Genomic DNA, 18,515 nt, shown 5'->3' on the forward strand with positions numbered 1-18,515 from the left:
CCGGTCAAAAATCATTTTCTTCGGGTACCGGCCAAGAGGCGCCAAATATGGCGCCGCACCGTTTTTTTTTAATAAAAACAATCAATGCTTTTTCTTTAAAACTTTTAACAAATATATTAAAAATCAATTTTATCAATATAAGCATGGATTAAGGACCCCCCCGTCAGCTTTTTTTGAAAAATCAAATTTCGGAATTATAAAATTTTGACCCCGGAAATGGATTATACAGGTTGATCAGTTCGGGCCGTTTCAGCCCCGTTCCTTGATTTTTAAATTTAAGGGCTTGACGGCCCTTCGGGCCGTTTCAGCCCCGTTCCTTGATTTTTAAATTTAAGGGGCTTGACGGCCCCAACCCCACCCACACCCATGGTTATAAAAATTCATATTATATTTGCTTTTTTCTTTCTTATGGTTTTGATTAACCCGCCAATCTAGAAGTATTTATGCATAATTTTGCGCTTCTTAGCTGTTTTGAGGATAGGTTCAGCTCACCTCAACTCAGCTCAATTTTTCTGAAGAAGGCTAGCTCAGCTCAGCTTAAAAATTTTCAAATATGCCCCAGCTCAGCTCAATTTTTTTGAGAAAGTCTTGCTTAGCTCAGCGCAAATCAGTTTCTTTTTTTAAAAGGATTTCCGCTATAGAAACGCTCCCATAAAAATCAGATTTCTAATTTTTATCCCCTTCATCAAGCCCTGGAAAAAGTGTCAATCAGATACATGTTCTTCCGGTGCGGGAATGCGAAAAGCGGGCATTAGCTTTGATTTTCGTGTTTTCGGATTCGTCGAAAATGTCGAAATCTTGAGCTCCGACTGTAAACGTTTTTTTCATAGGCAATATACAACAAATAAATGCATATCTTGATTTTTTTTGCAAAAGTTTCAAGTCTTCCAGGGGAAATATGTCTTCGATCGCGCGTGCTCCCGAGCGCCCTCTCCTCCGCCCGTAAGCGGCGATTTTCTTCCTTTCCCGCAATTTCGATAAGAGCTTATCATTGAGATGAACAGCTGAAAACTTCCAATCCAGTAGATTTGACTACGCTGATTTCATTTCTGAAGTCAGTTTCTAGGGCTTAATGAAAAATTTTAGCGAAAATCGCTTTCCAATTTTGGGAAAATTTAGAGAAAATCGTCTCTAGAATAATTTTTTCCATAATCAAAAAATCTAAAAGTGCAGTTTTGTTCAGTTTTTTCTGCTCTTTCCAACCATGTATTGCATGCCTTGGCTAAGAATTTTTCAGATGCCACAATTAGAGACTTCTCCCATTCCGTTAATTAGAAAATTTACTCAACCAAAATTTAAGCCGCATCAGCGCTGGAAGATGAAACCGTTGCTTCCTGCTCCAGATTTCATCATCTGAGGAAATTTTCTTCGATTTCAAAAGCTTGAATTACCAAGATCATTTTTCGAAAAAAAAATTAAGACGAAGAGTTGATGGACTTTTCAGAAGAGTCGATTTCCTGCGCCGCAGATGTGCTTAGACCGGACTTATATAGCGTCAATACTTCAATGCCTCCATTTTATATACAGATGAACTTTGTTAAATAATAGTATAAATAATAAACAGAAAACAAAAATAATGTGACAGGCGGATCGATCGAAGAGACTTACTATTGCCATTAGAGCGTGAGGCCAAAAAGCCGAAGCCAAGAGATAACAGCTCCCCTCATAATATCGCAATAAAAGCGCCTCTCAATTTCGGTTATGCTCCGTAGACCAAGACGAGAGCACAAAAACAAATACGGCATCTTAGTAAAGTAAGAAAATAAACGATATCGAAGAAGTAGAGGAGCGATAAAATGGATATTTATGAAGGTAAATCACTTCCAAATAATACTCTCTACCTATTTTTAGAATATTCTTGGTTCCTCCCTGCTTTGGCTGCATTATGCGCAGCAAGTTTTGTCAGTTTTCTAATTTGCGCATTCTGGCGAGTCATTTCTAATAAAATCTTCTTCCGGAAAGCTCCGACGATTCCAATCAAAGATCACAACTACGACATCGTCGAAAACCAAGTCAACATTCAGAAAACTTCTCCATTTATCACCTAATAACTCTTTTTCGAGCTTTTTGTACAGTTAAATACATTATTGAACATACTAACCCGTCTGAAATTAGCTTCTTGGAGATTTATAATGGCAGGTTAATTTCAAACATGACCAGAGATCTCTAGTGAACATGACAACAGTCGTTCTAGATAATATGAGGGCTATGCATTTTTGTTTACTGTCACATTCCTCGGTTTACGCTAGAAATTTATCGAGAAAAATCAAGGCAAATGAAACCGACTCGAAGATCTGGACGGAAAGAATCTGATGACGAGCAAGAGTCTTTGTCATCAATAAGTCTGTTATTTCGGAGTAAGTTTGCGATACTGAGAACGATTCTTAATTTCAATTAGAGCAATTGCATGAGGACGTTTTTTTGGAAGCTGCGAGAACCCAGCTAAAGCGTGAGAAAGCAAAGATGACTGTCAACATGGATGTTGAGGACGAGCAAGCAGAGTGGGTGAAGATATCAAATATTCCATCGAGCTCGGCGATTGATAACTTACTGTCAAGCTGTTTCAAGGAACTCACGGAGAAAGTTGGCGAGGAAGAGTCAAAGAAAGTCATTTTTGATTTTCTCGTCAATCAAGAAACGTATCGTATCAACTCCATGAAGATGGCGAATTTTAAGCTTGATAATGTTCTCAAACGAGCGAACATCAAGTCAACTAAGAAAAAAGTTACCAAAAGAAGAGCCGAGTCTTCTGTTGGTGGTGACAATAACGTAGAAATTGCTCAACCGAATGAGCCTTCAACATCAAATCAGGCCAAGAAAAAAGTGAAGAACGTACAGAACACAATGATTCATTCTCTAAAATCCATCGGTATCCTTTTCAAAAGTATGTTTTTTCGCTTGAATTCATAATATTATCTTAAAATTTAAGGCCGCGAACTGCAGAACGATTTTTATAAGCGTTCCTCTTCTTTCTTAAAGGAAAGAGCAGCGAATATCAAAATGGTCGCCGCCCCTCTTGACAAAAACAACCCATGTGACAACTTCTGTCACTTCATCAAAAGAAATGCTGGATCATTCGACGAGCGTTCTCTGACGGACAAGGTGAGCTCCCTGATGATATCTTCGTTGATGACAACCGTCTTGGCTGATATGGTCACCAAGGATCCAGAAAGTTTCCTGGACACTGAGAAGGCAGCAGGAAACACATATGATGTCATGATCATTGGTGTGCGCGGATGTGGCATGAATTCTGCGAGTTATAGAAATCGAATATATGGAAAAAATCCCATTGATGGATTCAACCTCAACGATTACGTGCCAAAGTAAAGCACTGATTCTTTCTGCAACTGCCTTTTTAATCACATTAAATAACCTGCTTTCTCATATATTTGAAATACACTAATATTATCAACCTTTGGTTTGTTTCCTTACTTCAAAGATTCTCATAAATGAAATTTATGCAGTAACGCGGCGATTTTCCGCGGGGGATTCAGACACCGCGAGCAATAAACCGATTATAATCGGACTCGTTTTTTAACAATGAAACTTTCTTGCATACTTCCGGAGTTTGGCATGCACGCTGACCTGATTGTTTGAACTCGAACCTGCAAGAAAGACAATAGACAACTGGCCATTTCTTTTGCTAAGAAAAGACTGAAAAGTGAGTAAAAATATATCTTTTATTTTGTGATCAAAATGGAATGTGAACGAGGGCAGTGAGGGGTACAACAAGTTAGTCAACAAGCATTTTGATCGGGCTATAAACTAATCTTGTACTGTTACTGAATTTTAAAAACGGGTGAAGTTAAACAGGAATCCTACAGTGTAAACATGGGGAGCGAATATTTGCAACGTGAACTACTAGTAAAAAAGGGGATGAGGGGAGAACGTACCTAAGGTGATTTACTTTGATAGTGTTACTTTGTGAAAAAAACTGGAATGTGAACTAATAATAATTATATAAAAATGGGAGGAATGGGGCGAAGTAAGAAGTTACTTGAGCCGTCGATTGATGCCTCCTCGTGGTTTTGAACTTTTCTGAGCGGGTTTTGGCTCGTTATTTCCGGCTAGGACGGCATCGACATTTTCCGCCTTCTCGAAAGCGACTTTAGCGAGCTCTTGAATTTTCGTTAAATAAGCAAGCAATTATTTATCTTACTTCTCATGTTCTTAATGGCTGCTTCGAGATTATCGAAGTCTGTTTCGCACTCTCGGAGAATCTCTTGGACGTCCGCGTTTTTGTCGCTGGCGACACTCTCCCAATATTCTTGCCATTTGGAGAGAGCATCCAAGAAAGCAGGCGTGGACTCGTTGATAGCAGTCATGGCATTGTCTTCAGCTGTTTGCTGCTCATCCTGAAGATAACAGTTTAAAAACAAGGAAAAGGAGGGGCAAGTACCTGAGCTTTAGTGATCGCCAACATTTGTGGAGTGAATTGATCCGCGTTCTGAGTGGCGAGCATGTCGAGACACGAGTCTTCTTCTGTGTTCTCTTCCAGAGTGATCTCTTCCATCAGGTCTTCAAGATCGCGCTTCTCGTTGACGGAGAGGCCTTTCACTCGGTCAGCGTACCTATTTTGAGTAAAAAGGGGTAAATCGGAGAATGCATTACCTGAGTGTATTAATCGTGTTTTCGCAGCTGCTGAAGCCGGGGCTCAGAGTGGCAATCATGCAAGTCTTGCTGTCCTCGCCGATAAAGCTATCTCGCAAGACCTAAGCAAGAAAGATCATTTAGCTTTTCAATAATTAATTATACTTTTGTCAAAGTAGAGCCTCTGAAAGGGACGTGAAGAGCATCTTTTCCCATGGCTCGAATGCACTCTTTGAGCGCAAGAAGCGACTTATTGATATCCGCTCCTTCCTGACGAGTTATACGGTCAGAGCTCATCGTATCAGCTCCACGCTCGTTACCAGCGAGATCAATGAGCGAGAACATGCCGTGCGTTCGCTCCTCGTGAGCCTTTCGTCCCGGCGTAAGGAGTGACAATTGAAAGACTGCGTGGCTTCTGGACGAGTTTGAGTTCGCAGACGTCTGGCCAGATGTTCTGCAGCGAGAACCTTCGCGGAGAACGTTTATGACATCATCGACAGTCTCGACAACTTGGTCAACGAGCCCGACAACTCTGAAGAAGATACCATTAGATACATGCATAATATTAATAATCTTACCTGATTTTGCCCTGTTTGTCTTCTAAGATGCGCAGTCTTTGAGATCCGTTCAGCAAGTCGAAGACCTTATTCGCGTAAATCTCAAAGAAGGAGACAGTGAGCTTGAGATGTTGGTACATCGGCTGGCGCAATTTTTTGAAGACATCTTCTGCAGCGAATGCGTATATTCCATTACTGCAGTTTTGATTCTTCCCGCTGAACTCGCCACCCATCGTGTGGGTTTTGCCACTTCCCGTCTAAGAATCAAGTAAGAGGATGTTGGAGACATGGAAGAGTACCTGTCCATATGCGAAGCAAGTAGCGCGCGAGCCCCTGAAGATTGACTCGACCAGTGGTTTCGCAGTGTACTCGTATACCTTCCTGTTGTCATCTTCAAGATCGAAGACATAGTCGAATCGGAAAGGCATATTTTCCAGGTACTTGGTCAAGTCGACTTTGGTCATCGGCTGGTGGACGTAAAGAAGGTCTCCGGAGCGAGTGACGACGTCGGTCTCTTTGTTCTTCGTCTCCTTCTTATTCAGAGGTCGTTTTCGCACGCACACATTGATCTTGTGCTCCATTCGCTTGTGATGAGGAGGTCGGGAAGGGTTCTCATCGCGCCAGTCTTCGATCCTAAGAACGATTGTTTTCAACAAAATTTGGTATTCAAACTTACATTTCAGCGAATTCCCACTGTGCATCGTTGATATCGTGCTTGGCCTTAATCTGATCGCGCTGATATCTCATTTTCGCCTGATTCTCTCTTCGCTCAATCCGCTCGCTCTCTATCTTGTCAATATTTCGCACCGTTGGCTCCTTCTTTGTGATTAGCTCTGTCCTGCGATTTTTCGATAACGACGTCGATTTCGCTGTTGGGAGTCGGCTTTCAGACCGAGATGATGGCTCGGCCCTGCGCACCGCGAGGGGAATTTTGTTCTCCTTCTTTAGGCGACTTAAAGTGTTGTTAATTTTTATATCATATTAGGATGAAATTCAATAAGAATTTTTGGGGCGAAAAATTTTTTTCTGAGGTTAACACATATTCTGAAAGCCCAGGAAAAACTGTGCCGATTACCCAAATTCTAGCGCTCGATGACGTCATTATGACGTCATCAGCCTCATTTGAAAAATTTTCAGAATCCACGCTTTTTGAGAGGGTTCCCCCTTAAAAATTTTTTTTATCTCGACGGAATCTTGTTCTTCATCAAATAAGGAAGGTTGCAACCTAAAAATTTTCCGAACCGACCGGTTTCGACCGCGGTAAATCGCGGTTTTTCCAGTTTTTAGCCCCAAAACCACGCATTTTATATATCAATCGACGCAGAATTTAATTTTCTTTTGAAATAATGATAAATCAGTCAACATCAAAATCAAAACAACTAACAGCACTCCTCAAAAATGGACACAGGTAAAACTCACCTAAAAACAATACATCAGGGAGTCCCTGACAGAGACTTTAGATTATATCCAACTCATTTCCTCCACCACAGCGTTCGCAGTCGACCTCGCTGCCAAGTCCCGCCAGCATGAAGCAAGAAATCAAGACGGAGGAGCCCTCGTTCAAAATATTCAAGAGATTTTGGTCAAGACAGAAGACGACCAGGAGGAACGTGACGCCGAGAAACAACGAAAGAAAGGTAAAATAGTACTTCAACCAACTTGTTCCTACCCAAACTAACACATAAGTCATTGGACATAACGCAATATTCAGAACGCATGCCCTAACTAAAATGCGAGCGCGGAGAAGTGTACGTCTGGAACGCGCGCCAATTCTACCAGAAGATCATCTGCCCAATGTGCGACGATCGCGGCGGCGGCTGCAAAGAACTCACAGTCCCCCACAATTCTAGAGAAAATAATTATTTTCTAGAATTTGGCGTTTTTTTCGCCAATTTTTTGAATTTTTTGCGTTTTTCTCATTATTTGTGGTTTAACCGGTTGGTTCAGGCCTGGTTAACCGTGGTTAGCTTTTTTTTGAAAAGATAATTAAATTCTGCGTCGATTGATATATAATATGTGTGGTTTTGGGGCTAAAAACTGGACAAACCGCGATTTACCGCGGTCTAAACCGGTTGGTTCGAAAAATTTTTTGCGTTGCAACCTTCCTTATTCGATCAAGAACAAGATTCCGTCGAGAAAAATAAAATTTCTAAGGGGGAACCCCTTCAAAAAGCGTGGATTCTGAAAATTTTTAAAATGAGGCTGATGACGTCATAATGACGTCATCTCACCCTAGAATTTCGGGAATCGGCGTAACTTTTTACGGGCTTTCAAAATATGTAGTTGCCACAGAAAAAAAATTTTTGGCCCAAAAATTCTTATTGAAATTCATCTTAGTGTCGTTACGACTGTCGTACCTTCCAGATGTGATCATCACAGATTTTCGGCTCATGTTGTCGGCCTCTGACTTGAGATTTTGAGGCTTGAAGTTTTTCGGCATCAAGTGCGGGTTGAGCTTGAAGACCATGTTCAAGCTCACGCCTTTGCCCTTGATGTCGTCTTGCTCAAACCATTCGCAGTTGACCGTGTTGGGCTGCTCGATGGTAGTCACCAGAGCTTGGTGCTGTGTTCCATTCGATCGCTCGATCAAAATCTGAAGAATATTTTAGCACGAAATCAAGTGTTTCTAGCACTTACGCTCACATCTTTTTTCACTCCGCCAAAGTCTGTCGTCATCTCGAATCAACCGATACTCACAAAAAGTCTAAAAAGAAATCTTGTTAATATCCAAAAAAAGTCTCTATTTTATCACGTCAATATTTTGAAATGAGTTATTGGCAACAGCATTTTGGTTGGACTCGAGACGCACGAGGCGCTGAAACGGTTGGACATCAGATTGTGCACCTGGAGCGGGTTGGTGCGAGTGCAAGGAGAGATCGCGCGAGATGTGCGCGTGGCAAGGGTAACAGAATTCTGCGGGACAGTCCAGGCAAACGTATTTTATATCTGATTTCATCTCTAATTCGCAGACGTTGCACGTGAAGAATGGCGACGAGTCTCCTAAATAGGAAAATACGAAGTTAAATATTTGCTTTTGATACTCTAGAAAACTCGTCAAAGACAAGTCAGATCATTACTGATGATTTACGTATGATAACTTCATATGAAGATCTTTACTAGGAAATAACGAGCGAAAGAGATTGTTTGATCGTGACTTTCAAATGTTTTTCTTTCAATCCTTACCTAGGGATAAAAGTCTTTCTTTCATCTGCTCAAGTGCTCTGATCCGCTCTCTGATGTCATGTTCCCTCTCTGCGGCACTTGTCGCCCGTTTCTTGATAAATTCATCCGGTTTGCGGGCACTCTCGCGCAGTTTCAACTTTTTCCCGCGCTCCTGTGCGCCGGGGATCTTTCGTTTTCGACTTTTCAACTTTTTGAACATCTTTTGCGCCTTGCTAGCGACTTGAATGTCGGTTTTTGTGCCAAGATCGTTGGCGATCTTTCGCCAGCGATTCTGTGCGGGCACCTCGGCGGGATGCTTTTCTAACAATTCGAAGAACTTGGCGTTTTCGGCCTCAGTCCAGCTCATCCCAGATTTGTTCTAAAATGAATGGCGATTAAAAACAAAGATATTCTTTTTGAGATTCTTTTACAGAGACCAGTAGACCGAATCTGATTGAGATTTGAAAATTCTAACACCGGGATAATCACAAAATCAGAGGCACAGAAAGTTATTGTGAGGAAAGATGATTTTAAGCCGTCTCATTTTGGGCAGACTACAAAAGATGGTACAGGAGTTGGTATAGTGGTCGACGAGAACGATTTCCGTCGCGAGAGGATGTTCTAGTATACTCATAGCATAAGTAAATTGCGCCTCGAGAAGGAGATCTAGCATTTGCCTTCGGCGATGCACTGGGCCAAGTCTGCTGGAATTGGCAACTTCGAGTGTTTCGACTCAAAATGCTGCTTGTATGTCTTTGGGTCGCCCATCTGGGTCTTGCACACCTTCAAAAATACGTAAGTAAGAGACGCCAAATAGAAAGATATACAAGTCATACGAGATATTTTATATAATTGGATTTACGGCGCAGAGGAATTTGAGAGCTTTCGCAGCAGCAGCCTTTTGGTCACTTCCTTTTTGCTTCTTGAGTTTGGCCTGTCTTTCGGCGTTCTTTTGCTGGGACTGGATCTTCTGCTGTCCTCGAGCCATTCTGAAGCAGAAAAGGATGAGATTTGTTTTTTTATAAAAAATATATATTATGCATATAAAAATTAAGAGCTTCAAAGAAAGAGACGTGGGAAACCAGAGGCGTATTTAAGCTTTTCCACGAGTTATGTGATCGTAAAAGACGACTTCTTCATAAAACTTGGACTTAATTCTTAGCCGCGTTGTGTTATCGCCAGGAGATGAGCTTTTTGGATCCACGTTGATTTGTTTTCGATCGAGCTTTGATTTGAAGAGTAGTCCACCGACGTGTTCGGAGTCAACCTAAATAAGGAATAATTTTATACCGTTCGTTTGGATGTTTTCTTACGTCGTAGTATGGACTGGCGTTAATTTGACAATGCTGGGTGTCCCAGTTGAAGAAGCTGAGATCAGTATTTCGCGGAATCATACGCTTTTTGCCTGCAAAGATCTGCTGGAACTCGTCTGTCTACCAAAATATAGCTTTACTTTGGCGAACTATCAGATCGACTCACCTTCAAGCGATGAGCATAGTCAATGTATCCGGAGATTTCTTGTCCCCTCGTATTCTTCGTTCTGATAAAAATGATCGATGTCATTTTCAAATGTCTGTTTGCTTCTTCTCGATCTGCAAGAGCCTTGAGAAACGGATCGTTCAGTTCGTGCCCATAATGACACATACCGCCAGCATTGTTTCGTTTAGCTATACGAGCGAGCTCAGCCGCCGCCTTCTTCGCTTCAAAGTCACTTCTTTTCATGACTTCTCCTGCGGAGCCATAGCCCAGCTCGACCAATTGTCTGGCAACCTCTTCGTCCTCGAGGTAAAACATGTCTTTCTTGGTAACGAGGGAATCGAGGAAATCCTCGTAGGTCTCGTGCGCCATCACGATCTCTAAGTTTGAGATATCTTCCTCAGCCATTTTTGTGTCTAAATCAAGAACAATCAAAAGACAGATAAATTTATAGGGCAGTTGACAGAAATTTGATCTAGATCAAGTTTGTACACAGGGGAAAGGTAAGAAAATTGGAAAAGGCTACCAATCTCCAAAATCAGAAAGATTGTTTGAGCTTTTCGGCGCTTTTTTCGAGGATGTCGCTCCACCAGCTGACGTATCCTCATTTACTCGTTTCAACTTGTTCCTGTTGATATATTTGCCTACGCCGGAAGAGTACGTTTTGAGAGTCTCTTTCGGAACTACTTGTTTCTTGCCAGAAAGTGCTTCTTTTTCCGCATCATCCTAGGTTGATGTTAGGTTGTTTTAGAAACACAACTAAACCTTATCACGCGCAGCTTGGAGAAGTTTCTCTGCTTCTGGGAAAGGATCTTCAAAGACTTCTGTCGATAGAATTTTTATATCCTCAGCTGGGCGATCAGTTTTCTTATCCGTTTTTGCCAATTCCATTGTTCTCAAAGAATCATTTCCACCAACAAGTCGGCCGAAAACCGTATGCTAGAACCGATTTTTGATTGTCTTGATTCAAAAAGCCGCGGCGAACCAAGGTCAGAGCGCGAAAAATGCCTACCTTTCCATCCAGATGCGGACATTGTGCATAAGTAATGAAAAACTGGCTCCCGTTCGTGTTTGGACCCGAGTTTGCCATGGAAACAATACCCCTGAAAAGTGCGTCAGCGGATTATCGAATATTGAACAAACCTCTTGTTGTGCATAAGATGGCCGAGTTTAAACTCGTCTTCGAACTTGCCTCCCCATATTGACTCTCCTCCGTCGCCAACACCTGTTGGGTCTCCACCCTTTATTTCAACATGAGATTTCAAAAATCAATACGAAAGTTACCTGAATGATGAAGCTTCTGATGTTCCGATGGAAAATCGTACCGTTGTAGTAGCCTTTTTGACAGAGCTTGATGAAGTTTTCAGCAGTTTTTGGCACGTGTTTAGCGTGAATCTCAATGTTTAGATCTCCTAGTGTCGTTTTGATTTGAACGTATGCATTTTTCTTGACAAACTGATATATGACGGCTCGATCGTCTTTTAGCGCCAGCTCCGTGTCTGTAATTGGCATCATGCAGGTACTAGTCAGTGACATGCCCATCTTGCCAGTGGTGAAGTGTGCAGCGCTGTATTTATCCAATCTTTTCGACTGATCATTATGCGTTTTTATTTCCTTCGAATCTCGGAGCAATCCAGCTCCTTTCCCTTCGAGGATCTTCGATTCGCGGAGCTCTTTCATGACATCTTTTGTTTCTTGGTTTGCTTTTCTGACGGTCTTCTTGTCGTCTGTCTCGTTGAGCTTGAGCCCATTTTTCAGATGATGGAAGCTCGTGATGTTAAACTTGTCTAAATAGACTGGATCTTGAACGGTCACAATGTCAGATCTTTTAAATGGCTTGTCGTTTATCAGATCTTTGAAGTTTTTCGGCTTGAAGCAAAGTTGTTCAATCGCCTCCATGGAATAGACATTTCCAGTGGCCATGTTTACGACGATGTGAGAGTTGTCGGAGAACTCACGAAAGAGGACAGGGCAGTGGTACTTTTTCTCCGCGTTTTTGAACCAAGTCATTTTGATCAAGTCGCCAGCCTTCATTTTCTTCCCTGTGACTGGATTGATTCCGTATTGCTTGAGCCAGGGAACAATGTTGAGCAGCTCGAAGCAGCGCCCTTCAGCGTCACACATTGGGTTATCAAAAGGTGCTAAATGATCCTGTTAACCAGTACTCATCCATAATATCACTACCTAATGAGATGCAACAGGAATAGTACGGCAATCGCTTAAACTGCCTCGGATCATGCTTCTTTTTATAACCTCCGAATTCATGCTCCCACTCGGTGGACCGGATGTATAGCTTGTCCTTCGAGTGCCGATGTTTTTTGAAACCCATACTCTAGAAATACGCCAGTATTACCAAGAAAAGCCTTTCTGAGGAGTCAAAATGTATTTACAAAATTACTGTAGAAGGTTGGCAGTTGTGAATAAGTTGAACTAATTGAATTATGTGGAATAATTGAGAATCTACAGTAAAATGTTTCTTCAACTCTACTCTTTCGTCCATAGACCTTTCGGATCTGCGCGTGTTTCGTAGAAGTTTGGCGGTAGATTCATGACCACCAAGAGCTCCCGAGGCAGCTTCCTCATGTTGGCTACCTTCGCATTCTAAGAAAGATATCAACAGACGAATAAGAGGTAAGACATACCAATTGACTCATATCTCGCTCCCATTCTTTTCTTCCGGCTGTTCTGAACCATTGCCCGATTCGTAAAGCTTTGTTGGCAATGGTGTTGATTATTTTCGTCTTGGCTTCGAGCGACGCAATGATTGAAATAACTGTCTTCGCACGCGCAATCATTTTGTCGTGCGCTTCGTCCTTGCAGCCCCCGTATGTGTGCAAATATGCGTACAGGTTATGCATTTGGAGGATGAAATCTTAAAATCCAATAAAGAAATGAATTGAAACAAAACTTGGGTTCACTACTACTCACTTCGCACGTCTTTCACGCCGATTTCCTCTCCTGGACAAGAAGCCTTCCGAGAGAAGGGAACGATGAACTGAATGAATCTTGAATAAACCATTCTCTTCGCAAACGGGTAGTTCTTAACGCTCATGAAGAGTCGGAATACGTCTTTTCCAGCATCAAAATCCTAACGATAGAGTAAGCCTTGTCAAGTAGTGATTTACCTACTCTTTCCTTCATTTGGAAGGTGGTCTCATTCAAGTCTTCTTCGATCTGAGCCGCTCTCATCTTAGTGATTTCTTGCGTCAGGTTTGAACTAGCTTCTTTCATTTCTTTTGTGTCGCTCTTGAGGAATAAATGGCCGAGTCTTTCTTGTTTCTTATCGACAGACTGTTTGCTGTTGAAATGAAGTCGGCCAATAAAGACATTGTGCTAAATGATATTTGAGTGCGAATCGTCTTTGGCGGAGGCCGTACCTTTTGGCCATACTGCTGAATAGCAGTGTATGGAATTGTATTGAGCAAACGGCAAATGAAGATGTCATCATGCGAGAAGAAGCTGGGGATGCCCTTCGAAACCATCAAACAATAAATGTCTAAATAAATTGATTCAAAAAGCATCCTCGTTGATTTCAAAACTTACAGAAAACCATCGCTGAATTCGGACCTGCCTGTTGCTTCTCGGGAATCTCAGTCTTGCTGATAAAGTCTCCCAAAAAGAGAGCAAAATTATGAAGCTGTTTTAGATGCCAATGATGTTCCTTTAGACACGAGGAATCTTCGAAGACGGAGAAAACCATCGTAACGAACATCAACAACAGACCTTCGATCTTTTGAAAGTCTTCCTTCGGCGCAACCTCATACGGAGGGAAGCTGTCAGTGATTTGCGTGATCTCCTGCTGGATATTCTGAACAATTCTTCTGAAAACAGCTTCTCCGTTGTCGTTGCAAAGAAATCGTCTAAGTTCTGTCTCGTGAGGAATGAGAGCTATCCAGTCGGAGAAAGTAACCGTATCGGGTGTGTCGATAACCGTCACTGTTTCCTCCTTGTGTATTTGATGTCGCAAGCAGAGAGACTCCTTTAGCAAGTTTTTCATCTGTCCAACGAATTTACCAATCTTATATTGTGGACTTTTGACCTTATTTCTTGGCTGCGCCAATCTTTCGGTGATGTATTCAATCTTATTATCGGTGGACCAACTCTGATAATTCTCGGGCGGCCAGGCTGTCGACTCGTTCGAGTTTTTTGAAGTATTTGTCGCATTATCAAGTACAATTAGATCCGGAACTGGAAGCTTCTCTTGAGAAGACTCACTGGTCCGACCCGAGAGTCTGGTTGAGCGACGCGTTTTGGTGGCAGAACTATAAGTTTTGTTTAGTTTAAATAAATTTAATTCTTGGAAATTTACCTGGGTGAAGCTTGCTCTTCCACTACTTCCATCTGTACTATCTTTTCTTGGTCGTTAGTTTCAGCCATGGGAACTGGCTCCGCGCTTGGATCGTCAATAAAGAGCTCCGAACCTGATTGCGAATCATCGTCAATCTTCAACGAGTCTTGCGAGCGATCTGCTTCGGCAATTTCCAACGGGCCGGACTCATCCTCGGAATCAGAGTCTAAAGCCAGACCGCACTGGTCTATCAAGGCGGCGGACATCCGCCTCTTCTTTTCTTCGTCATTTTCGTTCGCGACTTCTGCCATTTTCTGATTGATATCAGCCTCTTCTTCTTTGGACAGTTTATTGCCGGAGTCTACTTCCATCTTCTCATCATCCTCGTTGCTTTCGGAGTTTTTCTGATCATTGAGATTCTTTTCCTCAACTGACGGCGCCGAATCATTCGTTTTTGTACTGATTGAGCTACCAGCATCTGAACTTATGGTCTTTTCTTCATCAAGTTTCAACTTTGGAGCAGATTCGAGGGGAACAGTCTTCTCGGTCTTCACAGGGCGTTTATGGAGAGGAGTGATATTCATGTCCGGAGCCTGTTCTACTTGTTTAAAAATCGAACCGATGATATCGTTCTCGTTCACGGCAGTCTTTCCTTGATCTTTTCCATTTTCAGTCGCTTTATTCTCCGCTGGTTTCGTTAGTTTGTTTTTCGCGTCTTCGTCTTCCGATTCCGAGCTTGAAGATTCTTCAGAACTAGAGGAGTCTGAAGCAGAAAGCCCAAGGTTGGACGTTTCAGAGGTAGAAACACCAAGCATGCGATCAAGATCAGCAGCTCCTGCTTCGAGATCTGATTCTTCTTCCTTTTCCTCGTCCTCCTTCTTCTTTTCAGCAATGATTTCTTTCGCACGCCTGATGCAGAGATTCTTCGAGTACTGACATTGCTTAGCCTTTGTGATAAACTCGGAAGGGGGATCTTCTCGAAGTCGTAATCGTACTTGACTACAAGCTCTTTGATCTTTTCCGTAACCCACTCATCGCTTCTTCCTTTTCTCACCGTTTTCTTTTTTGGCTCTTCGTCTTTCTTGGCTGTTTCCTTCTTTTTCTTAGCAGATTCTTGTTTTTTACTAGCGACCTCTTGCTTGTTTTCCTTTGAAAACATCTCGGAGAAGGCTTTCTTCGGTTCAGGTTTGAAAATGTTCCCGACTGGCTGGTTGTTCTTAGCGGCAGTGCTTATCACCCGCTTTTTAAGCTTTGCTAGGGGGTTGTTTGCCTCACTTGAAGCCTTTCTCTTGTTGGTGATGGAAGATACAACAGCTGAAAGTGATTTTTGGGGCTGCTTTGGAGGAGTCGGCTTTGAATTTTGTCGGGTGATGTTTCTCGCATTTGCGGGCGGATTGACTGATTGAGCAGAAGCAGCAGCAAGCAATGATGGTGGAAGGGTAACACCAGTTGTTGGGCGGAAGATTTCTTCAGCAGGAGCAGGGGCTGGTTCAGGAAGCGTCCCTGAAACCGGCCTCTCTTGCTTAATAGCAATAGTAGGAGCTTGGTGAGCCACTCGAGGTTTGGCATTCGAGGGGTTTACAGGAGCAGAAATAGGCTTTTGTGGAAGAACAACGCCAGTGGTTGGTCGCAGCGGCTCTTCTACTGGAGGTAGGCTTGGCATAAAGATCTCTTTGTCAGGTTCAGTCTTGAATGGAAGCGGGGGAGGTGGAATCGGACTTATAATAGGCTTTGAAGAAGTCGTCATTCGCGAAGGATGACCATTGACCGGTTCAACGAGGTCTTGTATCGTCATCGGTCTCGAAATTATAGACCCAGACGCACTGGACATATTTCCAGCTCGAGATACAGCTACCGAGTTCACAACCGAAGATGATCCATTAATAATCGACTCAGGTATCACATTGACCCTTTTTGTTGGCGACATCGGCTTGAGCGAAAGACCCATTTTTGGCGAGGGCATAATCGCTAGAGCCTTACTCGTGGTTGGAAGACGACTATCAGGATTCATTCCCATGTATCCCTTTGTCGCTTGATTTCGAAGAAGACTGATTTCCCATTGATCAGATGCTTCTTTTGCTTCGAGCTTACATTTGAGCATGTTGACTTCCATCCTAAATGTTTGAATCAAAATCTGTTAATCAAAACAAAGAGTCATTAAACCGCTAAATAGCAATACTAGGGAGGAAACTTACCGCAGCTGTCTAATTTCCTCATTAGCCCTAGCCAGTTCCTGCTCGTTGTTTCTACTTTGCGCCAGTTCCAGACTCATTTCATAGACTTTGTCTTTGTACTGCTGGACGTACTGGACTGGATAGTACTCCAGCGGAGGCGAATCCGATCTCTTTTGACCTACCGAGTCACTCATGGTCACTCTAAATTGAATTCTGTTCAAGTTTGTTTTTTTCAAAAGAATAATTTAAAATAGATACTAAATCAGGAATCTCCTAACGCTCCAGCAGGAATTGCTATACTGTTGCGATAGTTAAAAAAGATACCGTAACAAACGAAAACGAAAAAAATGGCGAATGGCAGATTTTTAAAGCTTTTCTTTCGCATTTCGCGTTGCCTTTCCATAGCCTGTTCTAAATAAATGGACTGCAGTTCCTCATCCCTTGCCATTTTGGCCTTGAGTGCAGCGATTTTTTCGGCGGCGTTGGTCAGCGGAACAGTGTCTTTGACATACAGTTCGTCGAGTATCTGCTGGCCCATGTCGTCAAGCTTCTTTTGTCTCTCGTATTCTTGTTGTTTCTGGGCGTTGAGCTCTTCGGAAATGTCTGTCAAGTGCACATTCGCTAGGAAAATTTAGTTTTGGAGTCATGGAAGAGTGCGCTTACTTTTTAATCCAGTGAAATCCGCGACTCTTTCTCGTTCACCCTGTTTTCTGACCATGTGTTGGCGAGTTTCCTTGTCTTCTAGATTCCCGTAAGCTTTGCTGGCGCTGGAATTCGACTCCATTCGGATTTGCCGACTAGCCCTATTTACAATTTGTATTCTTGCTAAACCGAATCTCATGCTAAATGAATAAATGGATTGGTAAAGGATCGGGGTTTCGTGAAAAGTTATATTTCAAACATGTGTCAAAAAGAAGGAATGTTGAGACGCATTCGTTGAGATAAATTGTACAAAGTTGAGGTATAAAATATATAATATTTATAAGCTTAGAGTTTAACGATTTCAAGAAGTGGTTTTTTTCTGAAACGATTGTTTTTAACTATCTTTTTGTATAAGGTCTGTGTATCTGCAACTTGAAACAACAGAAAAAAGGCTGGTTAATAAAGGCTTACTCTTTCAGATCTTTGTCCAAAGAGGCCATCTTCTCGTCGAGTTCCTGGCTGGATTGTTCTTCGGTGATCTTGGAATACATCCGCTGCTGACGGGCCTTGAGTTTCCTCTTTGTTTTCCGAGTGGTGTGATCTTCGGGAAATTTGATGAAGCGGCAGCGAACGCGAGAAAAGGGCTTCGTCTCGGCTTTCGGATTAGTTTCGTCGATGATCGTGGGGAGGGCGCGAGCTTTTGGCGGAGAGTAGGGCTTGGTGTGCCACTCTTCTGGGGTTAGGTGGTGTTTTTTCTTGAAGATAGGGCGGGAGGGCTTCGGAAGACCAAGTTTGGTGATTTGAGGGTAAATGGCCTAAAATATTTACTTTACTTATAAACCAGCAGGGTATTCATACCTTGTTTAATTTTTTTGGTATTTTGATTGGCACTTGAACAGAACTTTTCTTTGTAACTTCGCCACTGCTGCCGGATTCTATCTCAGGCGAAAGAGCCTGACTGTTTTCATCTGCTTGAGAAGGCTCCTGTAATGGCGCATGTGGCGAGAGGGTACTTTTGTCGACTGGCGAGGCAGGGAGATCGACGCGCGAAGGGGGGATGCCGAAATTAGCCGCAGCGTCGCGCGGCTTTTCTAGGGGGGAGTGCGTGTTCTCCTTCTCTCCCGGGTCGGCGATTTCGACGTCTGAATTGAAGGATAAATTTAGAATTTGACAATAATTGCTCATGATAGTCAGACTATATAAAGGATCCCAAAATAATCATTTGATAAGTTACCTTTTGGAAGGACTAATCGACTTCTTCGCGACCTACGACCGCCGCTCATTGGTCTAAAAATAATCCAACTTTATTCTTCAAAACTTTCTCTTATTGAAAGTGTGAAAAAAGTAACGATTCTAGCCCCAAATTGCCATTATAATCGATGAGTTCACATGGAGATCTTGAGATTTTACGCTTCGTCTGTGAAAAATGCGCCGCGCTGATTGGCCGAGTACCGATCAGAACGAACCAAGAAATGGGAGGGAAAGAAAAGACTGAAAGCGAACTGATAGCTCTACTCTATCTCTGATACGACATATTTTCGCAGGACAACAGATAACTTCTTCTTGAGAGTTCAAAGCTGTGGGATAAACTTGAGAAAATGAACATGCTTTGAGGAATTCTAGAAA

General features: G+C 42.5%; 7 protein-coding genes and 1 long non-coding RNA gene across 8 annotated transcripts; 2 read left to right on the top strand and 6 right to left on the bottom strand.

The window, feature by feature from the left end:
- Positions 1-1,263: 1,263 nt before the first annotated feature.
- Positions 1,264-2,084, top strand: LOC145711187 (uncharacterized). The gene is made up of 2 exons (XR_014135129.1): positions 1,264-1,812; positions 1,852-2,084. It is a non-coding gene; the product is annotated as an uncharacterized LOC145711187 (long non-coding RNA).
- Positions 2,085-2,250: 166 nt separating this feature from the next.
- Positions 2,251-3,386, top strand: LOC145710853 (uncharacterized). Its single transcript, XM_081788558.1, has 3 exons — positions 2,251-2,357; positions 2,399-2,884; positions 2,930-3,386. Exons 1-3 carry the CDS (start codon positions 2,276-2,278, stop codon positions 3,325-3,327), a joined length of 966 nt encoding a protein of 321 aa, XP_081644684.1. The 5' UTR covers positions 2,251-2,275; the 3' UTR covers positions 3,328-3,386.
- A 276-nt stretch (positions 3,387-3,662) lies between these two features.
- LOC145705298 (kinesin-like protein KIF2A) lies at positions 3,663-7,937 on the bottom strand. Its single transcript, XM_081782757.1, has 10 exons — positions 7,785-7,937; positions 7,505-7,740; positions 5,824-6,099; positions 5,447-5,780; positions 5,169-5,404; positions 4,756-5,122; positions 4,612-4,712; positions 4,400-4,571; positions 4,160-4,355; positions 3,663-4,118 (listed from the first exon to the last, which is right to left on the bottom strand). The coding sequence occupies exons 1-10, from the start codon at positions 7,821-7,823 to the stop codon at positions 3,994-3,996; spliced, it is 2,082 nt and encodes a 693-aa protein (XP_081638883.1). The 5' UTR covers positions 7,824-7,937; the 3' UTR covers positions 3,663-3,993.
- Positions 7,938-8,719: 782 nt separating this feature from the next.
- LOC145705395 (zinc finger protein 706-like) lies at positions 8,720-9,298 on the bottom strand. Its single transcript, XM_081782862.1, has 2 exons — positions 9,172-9,298; positions 8,720-9,092 (listed from the first exon to the last, which is right to left on the bottom strand). Exons 1-2 carry the CDS (start codon positions 9,295-9,297, stop codon positions 8,976-8,978), a joined length of 243 nt encoding a protein of 80 aa, XP_081638988.1. The 5' UTR covers position 9,298; the 3' UTR covers positions 8,720-8,975.
- Positions 9,299-9,332: 34 nt separating this feature from the next.
- On the bottom strand, positions 9,333-10,201 carry LOC145705385 (cilia- and flagella-associated protein 299-like). The gene is made up of 3 exons (XM_081782851.1): positions 9,789-10,201; positions 9,623-9,742; positions 9,333-9,576 (listed from the first exon to the last, which is right to left on the bottom strand). Exons 1-3 carry the CDS (start codon positions 10,191-10,193, stop codon positions 9,403-9,405), a joined length of 699 nt encoding a protein of 232 aa, XP_081638977.1. The 5' UTR covers positions 10,194-10,201; the 3' UTR covers positions 9,333-9,402.
- Positions 10,202-10,238: 37 nt separating this feature from the next.
- On the bottom strand, positions 10,239-12,137 carry LOC145705318 (RING-type E3 ubiquitin-protein ligase PPIL2-like). The gene is made up of 6 exons (XM_081782779.1): positions 11,970-12,137; positions 11,070-11,926; positions 10,929-11,026; positions 10,798-10,888; positions 10,551-10,724; positions 10,239-10,511 (listed from the first exon to the last, which is right to left on the bottom strand). The coding sequence occupies exons 1-6, from the start codon at positions 12,112-12,114 to the stop codon at positions 10,308-10,310; spliced, it is 1,569 nt and encodes a 522-aa protein (XP_081638905.1). The 5' UTR covers positions 12,115-12,137; the 3' UTR covers positions 10,239-10,307.
- A 36-nt stretch (positions 12,138-12,173) lies between these two features.
- Positions 12,174-16,441, bottom strand: LOC145701738 (uncharacterized). The gene is made up of 9 exons (XM_081778960.1): positions 16,269-16,441; positions 15,105-16,187; positions 14,095-15,072; positions 13,329-14,047; positions 13,163-13,281; positions 12,915-13,118; positions 12,714-12,873; positions 12,428-12,657; positions 12,174-12,386 (listed from the first exon to the last, which is right to left on the bottom strand). Exons 1-9 carry the CDS (start codon positions 16,439-16,441, stop codon positions 12,270-12,272), a joined length of 3,783 nt encoding a protein of 1,260 aa, XP_081635086.1. The 3' UTR covers positions 12,174-12,269.
- Positions 16,442-16,509: 68 nt separating this feature from the next.
- LOC145705338 (uncharacterized) lies at positions 16,510-18,304 on the bottom strand. Its single transcript, XM_081782802.1, has 5 exons — positions 18,124-18,304; positions 17,748-18,031; positions 17,361-17,704; positions 16,911-17,050; positions 16,510-16,868 (listed from the first exon to the last, which is right to left on the bottom strand). The coding sequence occupies exons 1-5, from the start codon at positions 18,170-18,172 to the stop codon at positions 16,510-16,512; spliced, it is 1,176 nt and encodes a 391-aa protein (XP_081638928.1). The 5' UTR covers positions 18,173-18,304.
- Between the last annotated feature and the right edge of the window lie 211 nt (positions 18,305-18,515).

Source organism: Oikopleura dioica, chromosome 1 (assembly GCF_907165135.1).
Source record: "Oikopleura dioica chromosome 1, OKI2018_I68_1.0, whole genome shotgun sequence".
Taxonomy (NCBI): domain Eukaryota; kingdom Metazoa; phylum Chordata; class Appendicularia; order Copelata; family Oikopleuridae; genus Oikopleura; species Oikopleura dioica.

Excerpts from the sequence above, each read along its gene's own strand:
- LOC145701738 (XM_081778960.1), bottom strand. The coding sequence starts at position 16,441 with ATGAGTGACTCGGTAGGTCAAAAGAGATCGGATTCGCCTCCGCTGGAG. Across the intron at positions 15,073-15,104 it reads AGAAAAGGAAGAAGCGATGA|TCAAGTACGATTACGACTTC; the intron begins GTGGGTTACGGA and ends AAGAGCTTGTAG. Across the intron at positions 13,282-13,328 it reads GAATTCAGCGATGGTTTTCT|ACATTTATTGTTTGATGGTT; the intron begins GTAAGTTTTGAA and ends CAATTTATTTAG.
- LOC145705395 (XM_081782862.1), bottom strand. The coding sequence starts at position 9,297 with ATGGCTCGAGGACAGCAGAAGATCCAGTCCCAGCAAAAGAACGCCGAA. Across the intron at positions 9,093-9,171 it reads CTCTCAAATTCCTCTGCGCC|GTGTGCAAGACCCAGATGGG; the intron begins GTAAATCCAATT and ends GTATTTTTGAAG.
- LOC145705318 (XM_081782779.1), bottom strand. The coding sequence starts at position 12,114 with ATGGGTTTCAAAAAACATCGGCACTCGAAGGACAAGCTATACATCCGG. Across the intron at positions 11,927-11,969 it reads TTCCTGTTGCATCTCATTAG|CACCTTTTGATAACCCAATG; the intron begins GTAGTGATATTA and ends AGGATCATTTAG. Across the intron at positions 10,889-10,928 it reads CATCTTATGCACAACAAGAG|GGGTATTGTTTCCATGGCAA; the intron begins GTTTGTTCAATA and ends CGCACTTTTCAG.
- LOC145705385 (XM_081782851.1), bottom strand. The coding sequence starts at position 10,193 with ATGGCTGAGGAAGATATCTCAAACTTAGAGATCGTGATGGCGCACGAG. Across the intron at positions 9,743-9,788 it reads ACTATGCTCATCGCTTGAAG|ACAGACGAGTTCCAGCAGAT; the intron begins GTGAGTCGATCT and ends ATATTTTGGTAG. Across the intron at positions 9,577-9,622 it reads ACGCCAGTCCATACTACGAC|GTTGACTCCGAACACGTCGG; the intron begins GTAAGAAAACAT and ends TTCCTTATTTAG.
- LOC145710853 (XM_081788558.1), top strand. The coding sequence starts at position 2,276 with ATGAAACCGACTCGAAGATCTGGACGGAAAGAATCTGATGACGAGCAA. Across the intron at positions 2,358-2,398 it reads AATAAGTCTGTTATTTCGGA|AGCAATTGCATGAGGACGTT; the intron begins GTAAGTTTGCGA and ends AATTTCAATTAG. Across the intron at positions 2,885-2,929 it reads CATCGGTATCCTTTTCAAAA|GCCGCGAACTGCAGAACGAT; the intron begins GTATGTTTTTTC and ends TTAAAATTTAAG.
- LOC145705338 (XM_081782802.1), bottom strand. The coding sequence starts at position 18,172 with ATGAGCGGCGGTCGTAGGTCGCGAAGAAGTCGATTAGTCCTTCCAAAA. Across the intron at positions 18,032-18,123 it reads TCGATTAGTCCTTCCAAAAG|ACGTCGAAATCGCCGACCCG; the intron begins GTAACTTATCAA and ends CCTTCAATTCAG. Across the intron at positions 17,705-17,747 it reads TACCAAAAAAATTAAACAAG|GCCATTTACCCTCAAATCAC; the intron begins GTATGAATACCC and ends TAAATATTTTAG.
- LOC145705298 (XM_081782757.1), bottom strand. The coding sequence starts at position 7,823 with ATGACGACAGACTTTGGCGGAGTGAAAAAAGATGTGAGC. Across the intron at positions 6,100-7,504 it reads GTGATGATCACATCTGGAAG|TCGCCTAAAGAAGGAGAACA; the intron begins GTACGACAGTCG and ends CAACACTTTAAG. Across the intron at positions 5,123-5,168 it reads GACAAACAGGGCAAAATCAG|AGTTGTCGGGCTCGTTGACC; the intron begins GTAAGATTATTA and ends TATCTTCTTCAG.